Below are 26816 nucleotides of genomic sequence, written 5' to 3' on the forward strand. Positions count from 1 at the left end.
CATGTCTTGGGGTCGTGCTTTTACAGTCACATAGCACTCCAGTTTGCAACTGGATTTTTTCTGGTGTCTTGTTGTTCTGAATTGCACTTAAAAAAGGTCTTTCTTGAAAAGTATTTTCTTTGGCTTCAGCTCTTGGGGTCTCACTAGAATAACGTGGACTCCTGTAAAAATAAGGGAGTTAACTTACCAGTTGGCATTTGTCTTTCTTCACCAAACTAGATTTGGCGCTTGCTAAAAGGTTTTGTGCCCTTGAAGGATTCACAAGAGGGTTATCATCTAGAGAAATTCTGAAAGAGAATGAGTTCTGCATTGTCTATTGCTCGGCATCGCCAAGAGAGACAAATAACGGTGGGAAACCCGCACATTCAGGCTCTTCAATTAGCATGCTGATCCAGCACAACTGTTTTGTTGTGCGTCATCAATATGCAGATCACATCTTACCTTCTCCTAAAGCATCAGCGGAGCTCAAAGAAAATTATTAAAAACACCTTGTATGAGATGAAAGTTCTGATTAGGTTTTGTTTCAGGTGCGAAACCTGCTCCTGGGATCTGCTTTGAGAGAGTCAATTCCGCAGGGGATCCTTACGGCAACTGTGGCAAAGACTCCAAGAGCTCCTTTGCAAAATGTGAACCCAGGTAGGGTCTCCCCCTACAAACACAGGAGCAGATGCATGGTGGTGGGAGAGGGCTAATAACGTTTAAAATTATTTAACTAATCTTTGGGTTTGTTTATTTCCTTCAGAGATGCTAAATGTGGAAAAATTCAGTGTCAAGGAGGAGCAAATCGACCTGTAATTGGTACCAATGCTGTTTCCATAGAAACTAATATCCCACTTCAGGAAGGTGGCAAGATTCTGTGTCGTGGTACCCACGTGTATTTGGGGGACGATATGCCCGATCCTGGTCTTGTGCTGTCAGGAACAAAGTGTGAAGATGGAAAAGTAAGGTTCTGAAATGCTCCCAAACAAGGAGAACATCACTACTCTCATGCTGCCAAGTATTTAGTACTAAACTGACCGGGTTTTGCTCTGGGATTTTTTTTTTTTCCATAAAGGAATTGTTTGCCATGTTCACACCGAGTCAGATTTTTACTCCCTTCTTCTGTTGGCCACTACTCTGGATTAGAGATTTGCAGATGCAATGCAAGTTCCTTAAGTTCATAACTGACTTTTCGAGGGTAGTCCCAACTATCTGTCCATGTAGGCTAGAGGTTTTCTGCAAAATAAGTACAGCAAAATACATTACAAGATTGTTAATGCATTTCTGAGGAGTTCAATGTATTCACTTTCCCCATGGCTGTGGCATTGCAAAATTGTCGTTAACTTCACTTTAGGTTTCAAAATGTGTTTCATAATCTGCTGATTATGGTTCTCCCCCCTCATTATTTTCTTGCAGAAAAAGCTCTCTCTGTACGCCCTATTAGAAAAATATAAACCCGTTGATGCTCAGCCGCCAAAACTGATTTTTGCAATCATATTTTGCAAACTCTGTGAATTACCCGAAGTGAATGTGGTCCAAATTTCATACGGCTGTCCCATTCTTAGGTTTTCTTCTGTGAGAAAAGGAACAGAGGAAGGTGGGAGACAGCGATGAGTTTACAGGGAGGAGCATTGGGAAGGAGCCCAAGAACTATTGAAATGAAGAAAGTTTCCACATCCTCAGTGGATTACTTGCAATAAGAAAAAAAATAAAAGCGCTTTGATAATTTGTGTTAAATTCAAATAAGCCTCTGAATTTCTGAATGCTTTTGAGTTGTGTTGGATTATCACGCTGCATTGGGAACAGGTTTAAAATATGTCCCTAGTGAAACTACAGCTCTGTTACAGGAAAACAACCCTTACAACATTTCTGAGTCAATCTGGTATAAAATGTCTTTTCAGAGGAAATTCAATGCTGGGAAAGCACCCCATTATGTTTTACTAATGAGTATTTAATCTTTCTAATCTATCTAATCATACACATACACACTATAGAATACACAGGCTAATACTTATGAAATTGTATGTTTTACTTTGAGGACATTAGTGCATTTGTATTATGGATTAAGAATATGAATTTAAATATTCTTGAGTTTTCTAAGCTGAAGATACACAATTTGAAATGCAGCCATTTTAATGTGATCAAAATTCTGTGAGCTACTGCACTATGAATATTTGAATTGTGAATACTGCTGTAATCAGACCATATTCTCTACATGCGTGCATGTTGATGCCAATTCACTCTAATTTCCTTTCCATTTTTCCTTCTCCCCAGGGGATAAGTGCCCTGATTAAGCATCCCTGTCGTCTCCTTCAACGCTATTCCCTGCTTAATGCTAATTATTGTGACTGACTTTTAGTACTACTGAACTGAACTGCAGTTAAACATGAGCAAAATTGTGCAGTGATTTTTTTTTTCTCTATTTTTTCGGTCTACAGCATAGTAACAGTTATTCTAGTACTGATTTTTTCTTTCTTCAGTTTTGAGTAGGTTAAATTCTCATTACTGACGTCTTCGTCAGTCGTTTGAATGTTTGATGGTATTATTAGATGGTACTAATCTTGCTTTACCTCAATTTTCAGCTATATTGGCAGAGTAAAGTTTACCTGTAATGACTGGAAAACAAAAAAAAAAATTTGAATTTTATTACTCTGCAGGTGCCATTTGTTTACTTTCCTATAAGGTTATTATTACACTTTAAATATGGTTGGTTTCTATATGACACCCAAAAAACAAAGGTTTAGCTTGGGAAAACTCCTCGAAGGGTCTCACTTTTGCTGAAGAACAATGAGGAGTCCATATATAGCAATGCCCTCAGCGAAGTATTCAGGCTGTCCTGGGGCCAAGTTCTGTACTGGCACAAATAAGTGTTGCGCTATTGATATAAACCGAACTATGCTAATTTACACCACGAGGGGACCTGAACCTTTCCTTGAGGAATCACCTGCTGCTGCGAAGACATGAATGCAGCCAGATCAGGTACATGAAAGAATCTTGCTCAATGCATTCCTAGTCCCGAAAAAATGCAAATTGCTATTTTTTAAAATTGGCTTTAAAAAAAACCAAACCAAAATCCAGTGGCTCACCAGGAGTTCTACTTCAGTGAAACTGTGAGTGTTTATTTGCACAAGCTCAACATATCCACCAAATATGAACTGTGTCTGAAATTCAGTAGCGGCCAGGATGCCGATCGAGAGCAGCGTTCAGCTTCCGGAGAGCCGGACCTAGAAGAGTTCCAAAGGCATAAGGAGAACACGACACCTAATTCTGGTGTCCTTATCTTTTTGCCAATGTAACGTTGTCAATGCAGCGTGTGTATTGGGAAATCTTTAACTGCTAAAAGAACCACTGATGGATGAGGAGGCGTAGAGAGCTGGAGAGGGACATGATGCCTTGTGAGCACCAGCAGTTCTGTCCCTGTTAAAACTCCTTTTCTCTTATTTTGCAGATTTGCCTTAATCGCCGGTGCCAGAATACGAGTGTTTTTGGTGTACATAAATGTGCAACAAAGTGCCATGGACGTGGAGTAAGCATTATAGGAACAGTTTTTACAATCAGTCAATAAACACTGGACAAGAAATCATTTTCTGTAATCGCTTTGCGATCGATGATTGTTTGTAATATATCAGTCAAAGTCACTGCAATACTTTTTTGTTATTTATTTCCAATTTCAGTGTCCCTTATTTGAACTGCAAGCAATGAAATTATTTTTCTTTAACAAAGAAATATTTATCAGGTAGTAATTATCTTGTTCTTAATTAACAGTCTGTGATAAAAAGGAATTTTGTCATCTTCAAAGCAATTTTAAGTCTAACCATCCTTCGTGAAGAATTCCCATTAACGTTTAAAAAAATACAGTTTCTACGTGGATACAGAGAAGTTAAAATATGCATTTGAATTGACATTCAAATAGAACAGCGTTTCCAAAAATATTAAAATAAAGTGAAACCATATTGATGAGTTTCATGGTATGAAAGTGGTGCAGGATGAAAAAGTTGATGATATCAGTTAATAATATCAAAGTGTTTTGAAACCTAGTTTATATTATGAAAATGTTAATTAAGTCAAGCTATGCCTTATTAACCTTGATTTGCTGATGATCTGTTTGTTTCTGTGCAAATCTGTGGCAGCGACATTGGAAGAGGCATAGGAAATTCTCCGGCCTCTCCTGAGAAGGGATTTTAATTTGATGTAACTTATTTTATCATCCCACATTTGAAAAACTGCGCAGTGTTGATGGTGCTGCGTGTTATCATTGTGCTGGAATGAGCATCAGCTTAGAGTGGCATCTTTACGTCTGTATGATGGAGAACCTCTGGTGACTCCTGAGTAGCAAAAAATGACCTTGCGGAGTTACAGATGGGAACTCCTGTAGTGCTTTAATTTAAAAAATAATGCTCAACGAATGATATTTTTAATTATCTTGCTGTCTTTGAAAAGTAAATCTTTTTTTTTTTTTTTTTGCATTTTATATGGCCATAGCCAGTCTAAGCTATGTGAATGATATTTTAATACTCTGCAGCCACAGCCAGTACAGTCTTTCTGAAAGCCCGCCAGCTGACCTTGCCAGAAAAATGCATCTTTGCAAACTCCTGTGAACTACCTAGTGCCTTACTCAGAAACCCAGTTATTAATCTATTGTGTAGTTTCTACATGGTGGTGATAGATCAGTGTTAGCACAGAATTAAGGACCATATTGACAACTAGCCCTAAGCCCAAAAATTTTCCTTAAAAAATATTTTGAGCATCTACCTGTGACTGTGCCAAATTTGGCTTCTGCACCAAATTTTTTGGCGCGTTTAGTTCATGTATTCTGTCGATACAGCATGGAGCTTTGGCCTCTGCATTAGTCACATCGCCACTACTTGGGCAGGAAAGTGAAATAAAAAGCAGCCCTTCGTTTGATGGGTGTTTGGGACTGTGAGACGTCCTGAGGAAAAGGCCACAAGTCTACTGGCTCCTCTGCTCTGTGCAGTGGGAACGGGCGATGATGGACTCCGGTCCTTTGGAGCTCTCTTAATCTGCAGGGAGCTTTTGGTAAATCAGATCTTGCTAGCCGTTCCTTAACTCGGATTAAAACCACTGAGGACCGTATCTGCATAGACGGTGCAGGAGAGGTATCAAACAGAGGTTTTCCTCAGCCCCGATTCCAGTTTCACATGTTCTTCCAGCCACTGGTCCATCTTAGAGCTGGGGGAGAAATCAGTCTGCAGCCCCGTGCGAGCCCCTGGTGGATGGGAGCGTTCAGGTGGGCTGACAAAGCTTTACAGCGTGAACAGTGTAGAGAGACTCTTGTTCCTATGAAAGCAGAAGGAACAGAAGTTAGAAAGCAGATGATGTTGCTGCTGGAGGCAAAGAGAGAATAAGACTTAAGAGGTGTGTGATTATCCTTCTATTATTGAAGTTGTCAGCTGGGGCAACTCAAACAATTACCTGCCAAATAAATAATGCTTTTTTAGCATCCCCGTTACTCCATGGTGTCTTGAGTTCAGAGTTGCTCTCTGCCCTCCTGGTTGTGCCAACAGGCAGATACCACTGCATCTCTTTTCTTCAGAAAGCTTTATTTCTTTCAGATGGGTCACTGTCTGATTAGGAGGCCTTATCAGCCCGTGCTGCTCTCAGATGTATAGGGTAATCCTTCTCACATTCAGTCATTTGTCTCGTTTCGCAGGTCTGCAACAATAAAAAGAACTGTCACTGCGAGGCTGACTGGGCCCCCCCCTACTGTGACAAGCCAGGGTTTGGTGGCAGCATGGACAGCGGACCAATTAGGCAAGCAGGTGAGCCGTAATTCCTGCGTTACCCGTCGTTCCCATGATGAAGAGCGGGAATACAAAGCGTCGCCTTGTAAGCAATGAGCAAGATGTGGAAATAAGTCAGTAAATGAAATCGCTTAATCCAAACGCGTTGGCACCAGCTTGAAAATCTCCTGAAGCTAAACCAAGGCAGGCTGAGCCCAGCAGTTTTCTTGCGTAACTAAAGGCACAGTGATCCTGGCAGGCTCGCTTCTTTACCTTTCCTTGCCTTTCTCCTTGCCTTTCTGTTTTTTTTCCAGGATACAGAGTCAAGTGTAGTAGCTCACTGCAGTAAGTAGGAAATGGTATTGATTTAAGCCGAGGATGAGGAGCTAACTCCCACACTTGAGCTAATCCTGTTGCCATGGTAGATGAACGTTGCCGTACTCTTGGATTCACCTTGAGATAGGCCAAGCTCCAGAGTTCTCCACTGAGTCCATCAGGATAGGACTACCTTATTGTCCACGTAACCTGCTTCTGTAGCTGTGTGCCTAATGAAGAGTGGATATTGCGATGATTATAAATGCAAAATTATTGCATAATCGAAAATCAGAAATATATTTGACATTGTGCTTCTAAGGAGGATCTTTTGTATTGTAGAATATAGCAGATTTCTGACTATATCAGATTAAAACTACATTTTACAGACAGCTTCCACACATTCACCAGAAGTTGCCCTCGTATATGATAGTAGTAGGAGACATGCATTTTCTAGAATTTTTATTTCAATTTCCCCTTGTTCAATCTGCAGTACATTAGCTATAGTATCTTACTTCACCATTGGCCAACCTCAGAAGGAATTATTTCTGTATATTGTGAACTTTTATAGGATTTGATAATCATCGCACAGCGATTTTTCCCCAGAGTACTGTAACTTCAGTGACTTCCATGGAGATGTCTCTGATTTATGGCTGAGTAAGTGACAGGACAAGCAGTCTACTCGCATAGACATATATAAACTAAAACTTGCTGGAAAATGATCTGCATGTTTTCATATGAATAATGCTATTCAAAACCAAAATGGGTTGTATTCTCTACATGCCGGATCCTGCAGTGAATTGTAATACTGGATTTATGACATCACGGTCATTTCCATGACAAAGCTTAACGTTATGATTTCACTGTTGAAAGATCTTTTTTTAAACACCTACCAGTCGGTAAGATAGCGAAGAAAGCGTGCTCAGGCACTGAACAAGTGTGATTACTTGTGTGTTAAATGTTTTCTTTTAAGATTTGCTCTAAAGCATTATAGTCCTTTTACAGCTTACCTGAAAGCTAAGTATCTAGGGAACTACATTATATATTACAATAATGTGCTGCATAGACAACACTAACTGGAGAAGACAAATATAGGACATCTTTGATAATTCTTGCATTTTCATGTTTTGGAAGCTAACTCTTCAATTTAACAGAAAATTGTTTTAACAATAGTATAATATAGTGCGGTAGTTTCACCATTTTTCTCAAAAGGCAGCGCTACATTCAGTAACACTGGGAATAAAAAAAAATATGGAAATTGCTAGGGGACCTAATTTTCTGTTGCTGACACTTGGATTTAAATATGAACAATTGATGGGGTGGCTCGGATTATGATCTGAGTAGTTTGCGCATCTCTAAATCAAATTACAGAAGGATTAGCTCAATAAAATACTTTCACCTTAGTCAAACAAGGCACATGGCCTCATTAGTATTTAGTAACTGATTTTATCCGGCTGACTTAGAATAAACGCATGTATGTGTTTGACACACTATATTTTTCATACAAAGAAGCCTTAAATATTTAATTGTTAGGTAGAGTTGCTAATTAATTTAAATTGCATAATCTTAGCTTATTAATTTTATTAATCTTTTAGAGATGGTGAGGGATTTATTACTCCGCAGTGCTCTAAGGTAAAAAGCGTAGCGCTTCACGCCCCCTCAAAGCCCCACGTGGAGTTTGTTCGGTCAGCGGTGCTGACTGGGTTCACCGGCAGCCGAGTGAGCTTAGCCCAGCCGATGAGAGCCAGCTGGCTGCAAATCCTTCGGGATAAGACTGAGACAGTGATGATGGGTTACCAGCGCAAAGATGAAAGCCGTTTCTCCTACTGTGGGCGTGCGCATTTTTTAGGTCGGCAGTCCTGAAGAATCACGACATCCTCTCCTCCAGGCAGTGGCCATATCACATATCCACGAGGATCGGAGCTGCTGCTTGCCTCTTGCTAAAAATAAGGCTTTCTTTCAGCTGCAAGTCATCTAGTCAGGGTTCGCCTCACCGTTGTGCCTCGCTTAGGTCCCAGCAAAGTACTTAAAGCAGCTTAAAGCACTCCGAAAACTGGAACAAGTACAGAAGGCTGCAGCCCCTCGCTAAGCAGAGCATCCCTCTGAGAGCGCGCAGCGCCGCTGCTGAAGGCTTTGCTTCGGCTCCTCGCTTGCCTCCAGATTCGACTTGACAGCCATCTGGGCCAGACCACAGCCGTCCAGATTTCAGACTGTTTTCCCAGTATTAAAACTCAATGAAACCCTTAAAATCTGGTTAGGAAGGAGCTAGGGTTACTGCTGAAGTTTGAGGGATGGAATATTTAGAAGTTTGCACTTTACCCCTGCCGTGATCTAGGCATTTCTGTCCCTTTTCTCTCCCTCTCGGCCTCTGTCTCCCTCCCACCCTGGCAGCCCATGAAGGAGGAGCCAGTCGGCATCACTACGGCCATCACCCTGGGGATGGCTGGATGGGGCCAGCAGCCCACACACCTTATGTCCCGTTTGCAGGTGACAACCTAAGCAGGACCTCAATATAGGTGCAGAGAGAGTACACGGAGATGCTCATGTCTGGACCCAGATATCTGACCAGGATGGAATAGAGTAGTTCAGTTGGAAGGGACTTGTAATGTTATATTTCAACGAATTTTTCCCCAACATTAAAGAAATAAATTTAAAACGGGCCAAAATTCAAGCATCAGGCTAGAAAAAATAAGAGTTTCTTAGTCTTTAATTCATAGTTTATTCACTTCACCTGCACCGCAGTTATAAACCCGGGCCAGGCACCAACGTCCCGCTCCATCCATGTAACACATTCCGGTAGAGTTGGCTCTTGGTAGAAGTTAACTCAATGTGTTTTGTTGCAGATAACAAGAGTTTAACCATCGGAGTGTTGATAACCATTCTGTGCCTTATCTTTGCTGGATCAATCATGTATCTGAAAAGGAAGACTTTCATGAGATGGTTGTTTACAAGTAAAAAGACAACAATAGAGAAACTAAGGTATGATCATTTTCCCTAATTATACTCTCATAGATGTTAGTAGAGAGTAGCTGTAAACATGGCAGCTCTCATCCTGACGTCCATCACAGGACTGTTAGAAAGAGCCAGCCTTAACAAAAATACCCACCAAGTATTAACAGCGGTGGTTTTCCTGGTTTAGTTCAACTTTATTGATTGCAAGTAAATAATGTAGGCTTTGGTTTGACTACATACCTCCTCTGTGATAAAAAATTTAGAAGTGAAGGAAGTATTGCTTTTATTTTCATTTGCCTGAAATAGTTTCATTACATTGCACGGCCTTTTATCTAAACTCGGTCGAATGAGCTGAAACTTTCATATTTGAGGTCATTACTGTTTAAATGCTAGATTCATTAGAAGAGTCTCTTGGGTGTTACAAAGCTGCATTTCCACAGATTGCAGAAGCTAATTTAACAGACTACTGGTTTCCAAAAAATCAATATTTATTTTTATTCTTGCAGGAGCACTACACAATTTTTACTTTCCTTGTTTACTATAAAAAGTCAGAAAGCCCTTGCAAAATCTCATTCTGAAAAGAGGATACTGTTTACAAAAATGTTATAAAGCAGAATGTTGTGTTTAATAAGTATATGTCTGTATTGCAGATCTGTGAGTCCAGCAAGACCTTCCAGTTCATCTGAGCCTAATCATGTTCATACCACCATGATGAGTAAAAATCTCATCATGAAGCCACAAAATACAAACATACAAAAAGTAAGTCCCTAAATAGTTGGGGTTTTTAATGAAAAAAAAAATCCCATATTATATATTTTGGATCTCATTTATTTTAATTTATTATAATACTTTATTATAATTATTATTGCATTAATATTTTGTGTTATTAAATATATTTAGAATAAATAATTTATTATAACACAATTACTTAATAATCTTAATATCATGTAGAATTAACAATATGTAAAATGGGAGAAGGTGTAGGCTTCAAAATACATTTATGGCTTCCAAGTTTTAGACAGGTGGAGATGTCAAGTGCAGAAAAGAAATAGTTTCTTCTGCAGGACAGAGCCAGCCAGCTCACAGCAGAACACTCCATCTGAATGGTGAAGGATTAGTGCTTGAGCAGGACTCTGGAAGCTGCTAATTGCTTCTCTGGTTGCAGAGGTGTCGAAGGTAGATGAAAGCAGAGTAGAAGAGAAAAGCAAAGCAAATAACATAGATTTTAAAGTAGCGATGTCATGTCAACTCTTGAAGTTTATAACTTTTGGCTGGGGTTATTTTAATAGAGAGATGGTCCAAGAAGACCACTGCCGTATCAGATCATTGACATCAGTAACCCCGTGAAGACACAGGATTTGCCACAATTAAAAACACCGCAGCGAGTCCTACCGCCCCTTCCCCAGCTGCCATGTCACCAAGCTGTGCCTGAAAGACCCTTGCCAGCTAACCCTTCGCTGAGGTTCACCCAGGTAACCACTGATTTTCTTTACGCTTCTCTTCTAGTTAATATTTAGCGTGTGAGTATCCGTATGCGGTGAAGAGGAATGAAGTGTTTTCTCATCTTTCATATTGCCCTTTTTCCACAGTATTTCCTTTATACTTTGTACAAGTTTAGAAATGCGGTGTAGCTATATGGGCTCATGCCAACCAAGGCTGTGATCCTAAAGTTTAGGATCCTGAACTCTCTGTTCACCACTCGGAAGACACAACAGTATAAACAAAGCCCATATTACAGGCAAACACGGGCTCATCTTGCCGGCTGCCCATCCAGAGGGGAAATGCTACGGTTTGTTAGCGAGGTGCCAAATACAGAGTTATAGTTTAGGAAGTCTTGTGCAAGAGCAAAAGGTATATTAGCTTGATGTGCTTCTGCTCTGCCAAGGGGTGTATGAATTGTTTGTTTTTTTTTTTTTTTCCAGAGCACAGCCCTGAAAAGCAAGGCTTGTAATTACCCACACTATTTCATATGGACGTAGCTTTCATTGCAACGTCTAAATAGAGCTGGCAACCCTTTTTTTTGTAATAAGACAAATCTTGAAGCAATATGCCGGGTAGATGAAGTTGTCTGTGCAGTTGTCTGTATTAAACTGTCCCTTTTCATGTCACTGGCTTCTCTCTTCTGGTTGTATTTGTAGCTTGACTGTGTCTAAGCAAAGGAATCGGGCACCCAGCCTGTTTTCTGTTTTGTAGACATTGTGCTGCTCTGGCTATAGTACCAGATGAAAATGAAGTGAATGTCATTATCACCAAGCTATCATAAATGAGTATCGCATTGATTTGGATGCACGTAGTGCAAATCCGTACCCAAATAACTGTTTGTTGAGTGACTGTGCCTCTCCGAACCTACGTGGATGCCCAAGGACAGAGCGTCTTCTTACCGCAGCAACCTTGTGAGCTACTCTGAGACACGTTCCCAATGATTTATAGGAGAATATGGCTATGAGAAACAGTTGCTGAAGTGCAGTGCTTTGAAAAACGGTTGTAAAAATAACACAAAACCAAAAAGGGATGAGGCATTGCTGAGCTGCCATGGCAGTGTACTTACGGGTTATGACAGCAGAAGCGTGTCTAGCTTTAATTTTGTGTAAGTCTGAACATTGATCACTCAGGTTAGTCTTAGACCAGCTTTTACAAGTGTGGCCAGTTTTGCTTTCAAAGTATTTTCCCTTTTCCATCTTGCTAGTCATTTATTTTCCTTTCCAGGGGAATGGGAAATACTGATTCTTTCTAAAATCAGCGTTACAGGAAATCTGAAGTAGTATCGGTTTGTGTTGCCTCTGTCTTTAGCTCCAATGGTTTTGTTGTTTATTTTCTTGCATTCCCTACAACATTCTGCATATTTCAGAATTTAAGTGGAAGTGCTTTTCTGTTTCTTAATCAAATGGTTCCATTAAAAAAAAAAAAGAAATTTCTTCTATTTCTTATCTAGCCACTTACAAGCTTACACTGTCTCCCACTAGCAGAAGACAGATGGAGAAAAGGCTTTCCAAGAAAAAGTAACCATTTCTCATTCTGATGGTGCATCTGTATCTGCCCCAGCCTGTCATCGCACATCAAAGCAGCCCGATGCACCACTGCAATTCATCTTCCTAAGTGCCCTCCCCTTCAAATCCCACATAAAGTGCAAGGTAGAATACTAGATCTCTGCTACTGTCATTACCAAAGACTGACAGATCTGAAACTACCAAAAAGCTTTTCAGTTTGGCAGCTCAAATTAATTGTGATGGTTACTCCATCAAGCAAAATATCGCTGTGTTCCATTTTCAGTTGCTGCATGAAACGGAGGTAGGACAAGCGGGATCGGCTCAAGGCAACCTAGTGAATAAGCAAGAGTGGCTTCTTTCAAAATTACGTCCATAACCTCAATTCAAGACTGTCAGAAATAGCTACTTTTTATATCCTAGGGACACAGAAAAACACCATATGGGAAGAAAATCTTTTCTTCTGAAGTTAACAATTTTACTCCCTCAAAGCTTGGAAGAATTAAATGAACTTGAGAATAGTTTTGTCCTAGGTTATATAGATACTACTTAATGTACTGCTTCCGCACTCTCTTGGAAGTGCATCCATCAGGTCATCAAGAGGAAACACTTTAAAAATCATTGCTACATTCATAATATCATCCAGATGCTCAGTACTGCAGTGTAGTGCTGAAGAAGAGTATCCAAAACCATTCACTCTTTCTATGGCTTCACAGCTGCCTCCTCCTGCTTCTCCCTTCTGAGAGGTATATTTAAGCACGAGCTACTTTCCTGCCGCCTCCGGGCTTTGAGCAGGAGATAGCTGAGGCATAACATAGTAAGTAGACTCCAAGATGACTCTTTTCCCCTCTAGTGGCTGTTGAGACAGCAATGAATGGATTATTATTTTGCTATAAATATTCCTTTCAGATGTAAGTAAAATAGTTAAAAAAAATACAACGACAACAACTAAAAAAACCAACAACCAAACAAAAAAATAAACTCTTGGCAAATGAACTGTTGCCAAGTTTAATATTGGTTGGAACTAGACGATCTTCAAGCTCCCTTCCAACCTATACCGTTCTATGATTCTAATATTTAACAATCTTTTGACTGATAAACAGTTTTTTCTTCTTTCACGTGCTCTCACAAGGCAAACACACTTTATTTACAGGCCAGGTTCACAGCCAATATAAATCAGTGCAGCACCTTTGAGCTCAAGGAAGCCGTGCGGGCTGATGCTGACCGTGGGTTCAGTCCATGCATTCGGATTTGGTCACTTCCACGTGGTTTCGCTACTGTTAGCATTCAGCTGCTGCCTCCGATACTGTCATATTACCAAAATATATCTCATATTTTACAGGTCATCCTTATTACAGGAAATACGGCTTTGTGTTTTTACTTTTCCCCTAGTAAAACTGAGCTGGGCTCACCTTCTGCTCGTTCTGCCCCAGCTATTTGTGTTAATACCTCCCCTGTGTCACCTCAGCCTGGCTTTAGTCATGGAGGGCTAACACAAATGAAGTTCCCATTTAGATAGATTGAGGAAGGACCCCTTCTCACCCAGAGCATTTCAGGCAAGAACCTTCTTCCGGTTGCTTATTTAAAAATATATATATCAGTGAAATGAACTAAAGCTCCACGCACCTGATGTCTTTGTGGCTGCTCAGTGTGAGAATTATGTTTTCCTTTCTAGCGGAGCTGTAAAAAGAGATCACGACAATATTTGAAACAATACTTCCCCAAATACAGACAGAGACTAAATGCATTAAACACTAAGTTCTTGATATAAAACTGGACAAAGAAATCCACCCATAAACTCTTTGTATTGAAGAGTTGAATCTCTGCAGGGGACAAAAATAGGCTGGGAGAAGGGGGAGAGAGAGATGAAGCGGGGAAGCACAGCCATGGTGGTACGGTGTGCTAGGGACTTGCCAGGACATTGAAGGCTACAGCAAGTTTCCACACATGTTAACACACAAAGTGGTATCAATTTGGGTTCTCCTGAGGCACGTGAAGAATATAAAAGACCATCCTGAAATCGGTTTGGGGGAGGGGGTTTATTTCGTCAAATATATTTTCCTCTGCTTCTAAGGATGTATATTTTCCTGGTGGCATTCTCCTGTGCTGACGTCTCTTTTCTATGAATTGCTCCTCCATTTTTCTTCATCTGTGCCATTGCACATTCTCCATCTCCATTTTTATCTGAATTCCCTCCCTTTTTTTCCCCTCTTTCCTTTACCCTTTCTTACCAACTTGCCACACTAGACTTTCTGGGAAGCCTCTTTGTCGCTTCCTCTTCGAGGACAGTAACTCAAGGATGACATTTTTACAAGCTCTGGAGAAAAAAAAAAAAAAAAGAAATCAGGTGTTGGGGGTGTTGGGCTTATCCACTCATCAGAGTTATGTTTATAGTATGATTGCTGTTTCAACATACTTCGCCACGTGGAAGTTTCTTCTGGAATAAGAGGGCCTAAAGAATTAGTTTGGCTTAGGCATCAAAGATTATCTTACTGCTCAGCCATGAGAAGATGCTCACTCCTCAGCACCTATGGCTTAGCCATTTCAGCCAGCTTCCTCAGCAAAAAAGGGGAAAAACACAAAGGACAGGGTCCCATCAGTACTTAGCTGCTCTGAGCTTCTCAGAAGATCAATCCCTACTATCAGGTGTCGCAGGTGGTGGTTGGACATAGGACACAGCTAATAAATACAGACAAAGAAGGACAGTTCTCCTCTCTTTTTGTTCATTCATCCTTACCAGACCTTAAGCTCTTCAGACCTTTGTTTCTTCAGACTGCTGAGCCTCGACCGGTTCCTCTTCCCAATTACGCTACCTAAGCATTCTGCCAACTGAAGAGTAAACACAAATCATGTAATAACAATTAGGGACTGATCAAGCAAACAGCTGAACACTCGTGTGATCAAACTAATTCCTGTGATTAATCATGTAAAAGTACTTGAGGGAAAAGGCCACTTCTGTGAAAGCAGTTGAGGGAATAAAGGCTTTATGGTGCTCAAAGACGCGTTCATTGTTTGCTGTCTTTAAAACGCTGATGGGTTTGCGTTTGTTACAACTTTTTTTTTTTAAATGCTGTCACACTCGAGGCAATGATGCATGTATGCTCCCATGTAATAAACATTATGAATTTTAAAAAAAATATTACATAAGCAACTTAAATTTATATTTTACTGTAGAGGTACTTCCGTTATTTTAAAAGTATCAGTTCCTGCTTTGATCTAACCTGTTCCAAACTGGTATATTTCACTTCAAAACACATATATTAAGATTTCATTGTGTAAGAAATTTAGTGCACAAAGTAAACTTTGGTTAAGTAATCCTGGTGGTAAGATTTCTTCTCTTTAATATTTTTGGGGCTCTAGTTCTGTATCATGTATTGAAGAACTTCCTTGCAAGTGTTTAATTATCTCTGTGACTTTCAACAGGATAGTCTTATGAGATAAAGCTACAGAGAGTATTTACAAGCGTGCTGTTTATTTGATCATTTGCTGGGTCTGATTATTTCAAGAATATTTGCAATCTTTTTTTCCCCAAAGACAGAACTTGCAGACAAGCTTCTAAACACATTATAGCAAAACATGTTTAACTTGTTTTATAGTGGAAGAAGACTACTACTTCTGTCTGGTAGTCGAGACTAATTTTTATATTGAATGAGAGATTTGGCAACAACAATAAGTTAAAAAAAGAATTTCATGTTGCTATTTCGCATTCACTCAAGAACTAGTACATGTTATGTCAATAGTGAGAAAGAAAAGGGATGTTGTATGCAGTTCAAAAATGTAGTTTGTGGTAAATTTGAATGACTACATACAAGGTTTACTTAAGCTTCATATTTTCTATTTTATTAAAATGCCTACTGATAGTCAACCTGCATTTTCGTCTTGAAAGAACAAACATTTGCGATTAAAAGTAAGAAAACAAAGGGATGCTCAAAAGGAATCATGAAAAGTTGCCCTTTATTCGTGAGCGATTCATGCCTCTGCTTGTTTTGATTACATCTTCCAGGGGCTCTTTAGCTAATTATGCTTGTAAGCTCTTCTTGTTTCTTTTTGGTCAACTTTGCTAATGATAGTTACGTCAAACTAATAGTAAAGAGTAACATTACCTAGAAAAAGCATGACTATGCAGTTCAAATAGTAGAAGGATCTGCAGTGAGTTTTTGGATATAGTGGAGGGTTTTTGTATGCCCTGAGCAAGTCACTTAATCTGTCCCAGTTCTTCATAATGAAGACCACAAATAGACATGTTACGATGTTTGCAGTGTTTCAAGGACCACACAGAAGAGACATTAGCTCATTCCTGACAGCAGATGACTTCTGTTCTTTATTAATGAATCATTTAATTCCACAGAATGAAAGCACAGCAGCATCTCTAAAAAAAAATTCCACAGATGCTAGCAATTCAAACTAGACTGGAGCAGTTTGTTTCTGTGGCCATCAGAATTTGCATTTTAAAGTCATTTCTAGTATTTCCATCTTTTTATATAACTCCTTTTAGATGTTTATGTATTCAGTCTATGTTTTTTTCATTTACCGCCGATTAATCATCAGCTCCAGCATAGATGCACCCAGTATTTCTAGAGTAAAGAATCAAAAGAAACATAATCATCAAAATAAAGTATTAAAACTTTGCTTTAAAATGCAAGCCCCTGTTTATCAAAAAATAAGTTATAGCTTACTCATTTAAATATATCTGGTCAGAACTACACTGAACTCAGCTTCAATTTAACTCAATTGTTGCTGTGTTGAATGTGTTATGCTAAAGACTAATATGACTTTCTGTTTTACGACAGGAAACCCACAAACCAAACCCTCCTCGGAAGCCTCTACCAGCAGACCCTCTGACCAAAGCGCGCTATAACGGCGCGTGCACAGCAGTGCCTGGACACACCAAAGCTCTGCCTCACGTTACTCCCATAAGGTCAGTTCTCCTAATCAAAATGCCTTCGTTATTAGCACTTCGTTCAATAACAGGTCTACAATGTCTTGGCTATGCTCTGCTGTAACTATTGCTGAGAGCTACACAACAACTATTTTTTTATATATGAGTATGAGAATTTATACTACACGTGAAGGTTTGGCTGTAAGCATCTGACTGTCTATTTATAAAAACTGCCCAACAAATACAATACCTCTCAAAGAAAGGAGTAAATAAGCACCAATTGCAAGAGAAACAAAGCTCTCGGAGGAAAAAAAGTCCTCCTCAGACCACCTGCAGAATTAGGCTGAGAACTGAATGCTGTTAAGATCAGCCACCAATAAAAGCAATTTTCCACGCATGCATTTCCCAATGCAACATCAGCTTATATCATCTGAAAATAATACCCAAAACATTCAGAAAACACACAAATTGTGCTCTTCCAAAAGAGGACATTGAAAAAACAATCTGGAAGTAAAATATCTGTGCCCAGTGTTAGCGGGCAGTCGATGATGTTTTCATACCCGATGTTCTTCAGTTTCCTGCAAATAAAAAGTGAGCTCCAAGGAAGGTAAAAGGAGTATCTTAAGCTACAGGAATTCCACTAGTGAGGGACTTTATATTGCTCAGAAAAATTAAAAATAGAATCACATTAGTTTCCTAGTACTCCTAGCAAAAAGACTGCAAGAGGGAATTTTGGTTAAACTCCTGGCTGTCCATTCAAGCAAGATATTCTGAAAGTACTAATATTTCAAGCTGACTACTACAACTTTTTGAAACCAACTGCTGCTCTGCAACATTAAGGAGCATTTTTGATCAGGTGCAAAATTGATGGGCACCCAAAGAAATAAAGTTTAAAGAACAACACCTGAACCATTGAAGTGGCCTATCCCACTGGCCAGGCAGAAATTAAAACATGATTGGAATAAAAGGAGTCACCTGGTACCATTTATGCTTCTTGATGGGACTTGTGTATACAGTAACATGTCTGATCTCTTACCAGGATGAGAGTCCCAAGCTACGTGTCTGAAGTTAATTTTGATAACTAAGAGGTTTTACCATTCATCTTCATACCTCGAGCATGATGCTGGCAGTGAGAACTAACAAAAATTTAAATAATAATTTTCTATTTTCTTTCTTTCCGACAGACCTGCTCCTAAGCATCCACCACAGGTATCCAGGTCCAGCAACACTGCTGACGTGAAATGACTAGAAAATCTGCCACCTTTATTTCAAAAAGTGAAGACAGAAGTTTGCACTATCTTTAAACTCCAGCTGGAGTTCACTTTTATGACAATACTTAGAATTTTTAATGTTTAAAACAGCATTATTTTTAAGAATTCTGAGCTACTGCCTTTGGTGCTGTGCTGTGCTATGGTGCTCTGTATACTTGCTCAGGTACTTGTAAATTATTAATTTATGTTGAATATTTATTACAGTGCAGTGCACTGTAGTAGATATTTTTACCATAGCTGAGTTTTCCTAAAAAGGAAGCCTTTTTTGTAATATTTCATTGAACTTGAATAATTCTGCTCTGTTGGTCCTATGTAGAGTTTTTAGTTTTGATCTATTCTTCAAGGAGTGCCGATACTCATGGATAAATCAAATGTCTAAGCAACTCAATCTCAATGGTTCATAACAAACTTTTGAATAAATATGTCAGGGTAAAAAAAATCTCTTCCGGAACATGGTGAAATGCCCGATATCTGCACACAGACGTGTAACATATGTATTTAACCAAAGTATCACTCAGTGTTCTCAGTTGTACTGTAATTTCAGCTCTCACGTTACTGTTTGAAATTGTCGAGAAATCTGTGCTAAAAGAGGATGCATTCATTTTGGACAAGTTCTCTTACTGAAGAAGTACTGTATATTATAAAACTGTATATTTTTTAACCTCATTTTCCTCAAACGCAATAGGGTTAGTACGTATCAATGCAGATATCAGGCCTTCCAGTGTCATTACCTTTTTGATGCTTTGGTAATTAAATTCAACCTACACAGTGTAAGGTAGTCCCATCTCACTATGTTACATAGCTGTCCTGTTTAGCCCGACAATACACTACACGCAGGGGGTGGGGGGAAGCCAAGCATTTCAAAGAACCACATTTTAAGAATCAACTATTATACTTACTTCTTTCGCCTCATCGCTCTGCTTATCAACTGTATTTTGCATATTCACTACTGTTTTGTATTTAACTTCTAAAATATTGTTCTGGGTTACTTAATTTTCAAATCAAAATGTATATTTTAATACATAGACATTGGTTATCCTAAGACATGGCAAAAAAAAATCATCTCTTAAGTATGTGGTAGCATTACACCTGATCTCTTCTGTACCTTTGCAGTAGCACTGCTGAATACAGTTGTTTCACCTATGCTGTAATAAAAACAGTTTTCAAATATCAGTTGAAATAGGAGAAGAAACTATTACCTTATATAGGTTAGTTTCCTCATTGCTTGTAGTTTTTGTTTCTTTAAGCAAAAATAAAAGCATTGATAGAAACTTGGATCTCATTCCAGTAAGTGTAATTCTATTTAATTTTCCCACTTATTCTCCATTGTAGCAATATAGCACTAGTGTTTATTGATAAACCAAAATAGACTTAGTTAATTTGTTGCTGAATAGCAAAATAAATGCTTCACAAAAGCAGTTCATATAATCATAGAATGGTTGGAAGAGACCTTAAAGGTCACCTAGTTCCCACCCCCCTGCCCTGGGCAGGGCCACCTCCCCCCAGCCCAGGTTGCTCCCAGCCCCGTCCAACCTGGCCTTGACCACCTCCAGGGATGGGGCAGCCACAGCTTCTCGGGGCAACCTGCGCCAGGGGCTCACCGCCCTTAAATTGAAAAATTTCTTTCTAATATCTCATCTAAATCTCCCCTCTTCCAGTTTAAAGCCATTCCCCCTCATCCTATTGCTCCTCTCCCAGATCCAGAGTCCCTCCCCAGCTCTCCTGGAGCCACTTTAGGGACTAGAAGGAGCTCTAAGGTCTCCCCGGAGCCTTCTCCAGGCTGAACACCCCCAACTCTCTCAGCCTGTCCTCCCAGCAGAGGGGCTCCAGCCCTCAGAGCATCTTTGTGGAGCTCTTCTGGGCCCACTACAACAGCTCCGTGTCCTTATGTTTGGACCCCCAGAGCTGGATGCAGTCCTCCAGGTGAGGTCCCACCAGAGCGAAGCAGAGGGGCACAATCCCCTCCCTCGCCCTGCTGGCCATGCTGCTGGGGATGCAGCCTGGGATGTGGGTGGCTTTCTGGGCTGTCAGCGCATATTGCTGGCTCATGTTGAGCTTCTCATTAACCAACACCCCCAAGTCCTTCTCCTCAGGGCTGCTCTCAATCCATTCTCTGTCCCGCCTGGATTTGTGCTTAGGATTGTCCTGACTCAGATGTAGCACCTTGCACTTGGCCTTGTTGAACTTCATGAGGTTTGACTGGGCCCACCTCTCCAGCCTGTCCAGGTCCCTCTGGATGGCATCCCTCTCCTCAAGCATGTCAACTGCTCCACGCGGCTTGGTGTCTTAGGCAAACTTGCTGAGGCTGCACTCAATCCCACTGTCCATTTTGCCAACAAAGATGTTAAACAGCACCAGTCCCAGTACTGACACCTGAGGAACACTACTTGGACATCGAGCCATTGACTGCAACTCCTTGAGTGCGGCCATCCAGCCAATTCCTTATCCACTGAGTGGTCCATCCATTAGATCCGTGTGTCTCCAATTTAAAGAGAAGGATGTTGTGCAGAACAGTGTCAAATACTTTGCACAAGTCCAGGTAGATGGTGACAGTTGCTCTTCCCTTATCCACCAACGCTGTAGCACCATCTTAGAAGGCCACCAAATTTGTCAAACATTAATTGCCCTTAGGGAAGCCATGTTGGCTGTCACCGATCACATCCTTATTTTCCCTGTCCCTTAGCATTGTTTCCAGGAGGATCTGCTCCTTGATCTTGCTGGGCACAGAGGTGAGACTGACCGGCCTGTAGTTCCCCGGGCCTTCCTTTATTCCCTTTTTAAAAATAGGGGTTAAGTTTCCCCTTTTCCAGTCAGTGGGAACTTCACCACACTGCCACGACTTCTCAAATATGATGGACAGTGGCTTGGCAACTTCATCCGCCAATTCTTAAAGCAGCTCTAATAGCAACAACAGTGCTTTATGTACAGAGAGTCACTACAACAGTAGGATGCTAACTTAGTGGGATGCTCAGCAATGCAGTTGAAAACAAAATGATGCATTTTATGTACTTTGCGTATTTTGTATTTAAAACACTAATTTCTTCCTGTCATCACTGGCTTTATATCTAAAATGGGGGGGGGGGGGGGTAAAGGGGACATGTCTGTTTTAAGCAGAGACATGATCTCAGTTTGTTATTTGAACACTCCCATTTTTAGAATAAGTCATCACACCATATCAAAACATTTCTGATAACTGCTGGAAATCATAAGTTAAAATTGTAAGTAGTGTAAGAAGAAGGTGAAATTAAATTACTAAAAAGTTTGTAATATCTGTTTGCTTCAGCAGTTCTAACATTTGAATTTAACGGCACCAGCTTAGGTAAGATTTAGCACATCTATGAACTTGAAGCTTTAAAGTAAACTTCAGGTTTAAAATAAACGTGACCTACCCATGCAGTCTTACTAGTACAGAAATAGAAACATCCACCCAGGGCACCCAGTCCCACCCCTGTAATTGCAAGCAGCCACCTCACCACCGCTGGGCCCGGAACAGGCCACAGGCCCCTGGACTGAGCGCACCAAAGCTAGAACGCTTCTCGGGTGATGCTGGGAACCTGTTGGACTTACAAATGAGGGCCTCCACCCCCTAGAGAAACATCACAGACACGCTTTTTCATTCATGGGGGAAGACAGCAGAAGAATGATAATAAGGACACTGCGAGGCGTCCCCGGTCCCAGCACAGTGGAGTGTTTACGTTAAAATGGTCTTACTCACTGGCTTGTATCCCTCTAAGAGCCTCATCCCTGGCTGTTAGTGTATTCCTGGGCCGACAAATTGCACGAACATCAACACACGCTGTCTGTTATCACATCTGCTGTAGCTAGAATAAGAAAGCGCAGTCACTCGTGGTGGATGAGGTGCGAGAGGACAGCCTTGGCTTCTGCAGCTGAGCAGCGGGAGCCCGGAGGCAATAGGGCATCAGTAATGTAACACCTTTTACTGTCTTTAACAATTCATTGAGAGAGAGAGAGAAGGAGCGAAAAAATGTATTTAAACAAGCTATGAACTAAGATTACTAAGCAGAAAAGTATATGTCAAATTTATTAACTATTAACGCTTTTCTAAAACAAGCAGCTGAAGCATATATATCCAGCGACAGGGAATGTCGTCTTACAGTTAAGAGTGCATGATTTCATGTACATATCATCTAACAGAGTTACTATCTTATGTTAGACGGGGCTAAAGCTAGAGATTTCTAGCCATATGGAAAAAGTCATAATTCCCTGTCTGGAACAAGGACGAGCAAACCTGAGCATCCCATAAAAATGACTACCATTACTTGAAACCAACGCGAGGCGGTTATGGCACACTATGTATGAGCTGATCTTTTTTCATAGTAAAACTGACGAGTAGGTGCAATGTATACAACAGTCATATAATCTGGAATCCTTCCAGTTAGCAGACATGCAAATATAGTTGTACACATTGAGATGCAAAATACTGCAGGCAGAAAAGGCTTTTAAAGAGGAAAAGAAACCCAAACCCAAGCTACCAAATACTTCTTTTGTTTGGTGCATTTTTTTTTTCCCCAGGACGTGAGTAGTAGCTGGCTGTGTGATGTTTTCATACCAAATTAGTGTTTTTATGATTAGGCGTGCAGATGTCATGTAAAATTCCATTGTAAAAACCAGATGAATGGTTTTACATTCTTAAGGACAGTGGAAGCAAACAAATTACCATGGGACACACCAGGATGTGAAATTTAATACTTGCTGCTCTGTGGTAGCTGCTCAGTGGAGGAACCTGTAGTATCTGGTGACAAAGAAGTGCTGTCAGCAGAGGCTTTAAGTCCTGTCATAATATATTCATCTATCTCTGTGCTCAGCAAACTTTAACTTTTAAGCCACCTTTAAAAATTAAGATACATCACCCTTTAAATCCTCAGGATTTATAGTGTTCAATTTATCTTTGTGGGAGAGATCTTCTGAACAGACCGTGCTGACGTCTGCTCCTCCCTTCTGTCTTCTTCTTCCATACACATATTTCAGCCTCAACCCACTCAACATGAGACACGGGTACGGACAAGTCCCCTTTCCAGAGGCAAGACAAGAACACAGTGCGCTCTGCCTGCAGCACTGCACGACGGTGCCGCTATTATGCCCATCAGTAGAACAGTAAGTACAAAACACCATCACAAAAAATGAATAAACATGTGCGAAACAAAAAGAAAATTGCATATTTACCCTCTTTCTCCCCATAAAATCTCTCGGGTTGAGTATTCCTGGATTTTTTTTAAGAGCTATCAATTACCAGAGTAGCAAGATTTTTTTTTAATTTCATGGAATATTTTGAGAGCCTTTTCAAAAGCTAAGAAAAGAAACAGTTGCATAGCTTTTTTCTTAGTTTCAATTCTGATTTCTTCTACTCATTTGAGTATGCAATATTAATTTCCAATCAAATAACAGTATTTTTTAATTTAACTATAAATTACCAAGTAGCAGTTAACAAATTCATTCCTTATCTTACAAGCATTCTCCAAAACACAATTTTCTAAACTCAGTAATGCTAAAACTCATTCTGCAAGCTGACCATCCTTCCAGATACCTGTACCAGACATTACCAAAAGTTGAAGATACCCCATACGTTACAGGCAGCTGCCCTTGAGACATAATACTTTCAAGAGAGAAGCACTAAAAACCCAGAGTGTATTGAGATTAAGTTTTGAACTCTTGGAATTCAGTTCATTCAGAAATCGAATACCCAACATCATCATCACGACAAAGATTTATTTCTTTTCCATTACCCCTTTTTTTCCCCCCCCTTTTTTTTGTTTTTTGAAGACACATGCAGGTATTGTGTGTCTGTACAAGTGAACAATAAATTTCTAATGCTCTACTACGTGTCTAATTTTTACATATCTAACTTTATATCCTTTAACGTACTTATGAATACACAACTTTCTGGCACATAGCATCAGGACAAGAATAATTTTATATATTTATAAAGATAACATGGCAAAGTGTTTCGTATGGTTGTAAACAATCAAACTAAGGGAAGGAACAGAAACATTTCAAAAACCCTTTAAGGCAGCCTATCTAAAAATACAAGCATATTTTTAATTTGAAAAGGCGCTATTGTTAAAAAAATGTTTAGGAGTGGTGAGTAATTAACTGCTTAATGTCATTACAGAGTGTTTGTGGTATGAACGCAGATAGACCAGCATACCGTTTCTATGAACCATTCGTTTCCAATCTCTCAGCTAAACTTCTGTTTGCTAAACTTTTCACAAACTATGCAATGTAGCGGGTTTTTGCCAATGCAGCCGGTTTTAACTTACATGTGCCTTTCTAGTAGAATCTTCCACCTGAAGGTGCTTCAAGCAAAGACAAGCTGGTAATTCGACAGCTGAACTATGCTTATTCTTCAGTACTATCTCTCAATTAATGCATTCTTAATTATATTTGGTGTTTTGCCTATGTAATTACCCAAATGGTTAAGAAAACGCCAGTTTCCTCAACATAAAATACAACATGCTGTGAGAAAAGGGCATGAATAATCTCACTGCTTGAAGTAGACATATCAAAAAAATTAAAAATACCATGCCACAGGTTGCTTTTTTTCTCGCACGTACCTTTCGTTGGCGTGTCACTGGTGTTTCTATACGTAGATATGCCCAGGGCATTTTCCTTCTGTTAAACAGAACTGAAAAAGGAGACCTTCGCTGCATAAAAGAACTCCAGTTAAAGCAAGAACAGCGTCCCGTCCAGAAAAAAAGCCACTGCCTACATTGGCTCTCCCGCAAACGGAAACCCCAGAAAGAGCTGAGCACAGAAAGAGCGTGTAGTAGAGGCACAGAATGTAAAGCCACTACCGTTAAGCTTCACACAGCTGCCTTTGTTCCAGCGATTACGGAGCAGAAATTCGGAGCTGCAGAAATAGCTCACCTGCTTCTCCGTGGGCCAGAATTAGCTTTGGGCAAGTAGGCTACACGGGTCACTTTTCAAGATTTTAAGTATACGGCATTGAATGGCATGGCATTAGCTGCGTTTCAGCTGTGTGTGAGCACACCAGCAATTTTACAACGCTTCCAACTCTCTGCCCTGCGAGTTCTGGCAGATTTGCAAGAGCGGGGGAATCATGACCTGCAGGCCCTTTCCATTGTAGAAACTGTAAGCACTGTCTACCTACTACTACACTTTACATTATTTATGTGCAAATGACCCTGTGGGGAAAAAATAAATACCTGGTTATGCTATATATTAGACAATGCTTTATTCGGAGGAAAGGACTGTATTTTTTTTTTTTTTTTAATGCAACTTTAACTTTGCATTTTTCAACACTTGACTTTGCAATCTTGATGCTTCTTGGCATAAAGACAACTAAGACTACTTTTTAAACCTCCAAAACACAGAAATCATACCTTATGGCATGCCTGACCCTACCTGACCAGCCTTTTTTGTCATAAGCAGCCCAATAGATGGGCTTCCAGAAGCAGCAGTGGGTAGACGACAAAGAATGTATTTGATCATCGGTGCCAGAGACACTTGCTGCCAGCAAACGGGCCACAGAATCCTGTGTCTCGGCTCCGTCACAGCCAGGCTGACTTTTCTGGCTCCCTCCTGACCCCTGTCACCCAGTCCAAGCCTCCTTGCCCGCCGTTCCGAGTTCCCAGGCAGCAGGTTTCTAATCTCTCCCATCCTCCTCACTTCTTCCCTCCCATTTCCTGCCCTGGTGGAATTGAACCCCTTTCTCCATGTCCAGATTTCTCTAAAAACTTCCTAAACTGCTATAGTTTGACATCTGCATCACATGAAGAAGAAATAACAGAAAACGGGGCTCCACAATTTGCTGTGTCTTCTTTGGAAGGTTTTGGTTGTTTTTAAAATTCTGAGTTAACAGTTTTCCTTGCCGATACTATCCTGAAGGAGAAGGAATGCTAGGAATATTTTCCGATTTTAAAATTACCTAAAACAAAACCAAAAGAATAGATGAAAGCATATCCTAGAAATATGGTCCTTTTTCCTTTATCTAAATCAGATAGTAAAGTAATATCACAGGGAAATACCAGTATATTCTCCAGTAAAGTGAAATGTTTCTGCAACAATTTCAGAAGCTTTCTTCTTGTAAAGTGTTTAAGTACCTTACACAATTATTTTTTAATTGTATTTTAATTTCCACTTTCAATTTTCAGTAGCATTTTTCTGTGAATGTATTTGTTGTTCTGGCAACTTGTCCACATCATGGCTTAAAACAGTGATGCACTGAGGACTGGTAGTATAAGCATCTTTGAGAAAAACATAACAAGAAGTAAAGAGGAAGCCACATGGCATTTTTCATTATCATCAAATATGAAAAATATTGAGTAGGCTGGATCAAAAAAATGAAAGTTACTTCTTCTTGGAGCAAACTTTGTATTTTGGCGGTAAGTTTGCACGAGTAATTCCTTGGCTGCTGGGTAGCATGGCCATTTCAAAGCAATGCAAGTACCTGAGAGCACTACAATATTCCACTTTACGAACTGGAAGGAATTACAATGTATTAAAAAAAAATGTTTAAAATGATAGCCTATGCATATTTCATGCTATAACGTGCAGACAATCATCAAATACTAGCTGTGGCTAAGATGAGTTCACATAAATTCTACACTCTGTTCTCAAAGTTTAGTGTCCTATTACCTTCTAAGTAGTCGTCGCACAGTGAAAACTGAATGCTGTTTGTATTGAAACACAACTCTTCCTCACCACCCTATGGGAATTA

The 26816-nt window shown here is 40.0% G+C and overlaps 1 protein-coding gene across 2 annotated transcripts in view; it reads left to right on the forward strand.

The window, feature by feature from the left end:
* Positions 1–18092, forward strand: part of ADAM12 (ADAM metallopeptidase domain 12) — a gene marked incomplete at both ends in the record, with an annotated part of 190480 nt that extends 172388 nt beyond the window's left edge. For both annotated transcript variants that reach the window (XM_082486654.1, XM_082486655.1), the window contains 9 exons: positions 528–636; positions 743–941; positions 3428–3505; positions 5651–5759; positions 8876–9011; positions 9635–9743; positions 10274–10456; positions 16759–16886; positions 18032–18092. In XM_082486654.1, coding sequence (XP_082342780.1) covers positions 528–636; positions 743–941; positions 3428–3505; positions 5651–5759; positions 8876–9011; positions 9635–9743; positions 10274–10456; positions 16759–16886; positions 18032–18092 — 1112 coding nt within the window. The remainder of the gene's footprint in view (positions 1–527; positions 637–742; positions 942–3427; positions 3506–5650; positions 5760–8875; positions 9012–9634; positions 9744–10273; positions 10457–16758; positions 16887–18031) is intronic.
* Between the last annotated feature and the right edge of the window lie 8724 nt (positions 18093–26816).

The sequence above is a fragment of the Vanellus vanellus genome, assembly GCF_965231255.1.
Source record: "Vanellus vanellus genome assembly, chromosome: 7".
Lineage (NCBI taxonomy): Eukaryota > Metazoa > Chordata > Aves > Charadriiformes > Charadriidae > Vanellus > Vanellus vanellus.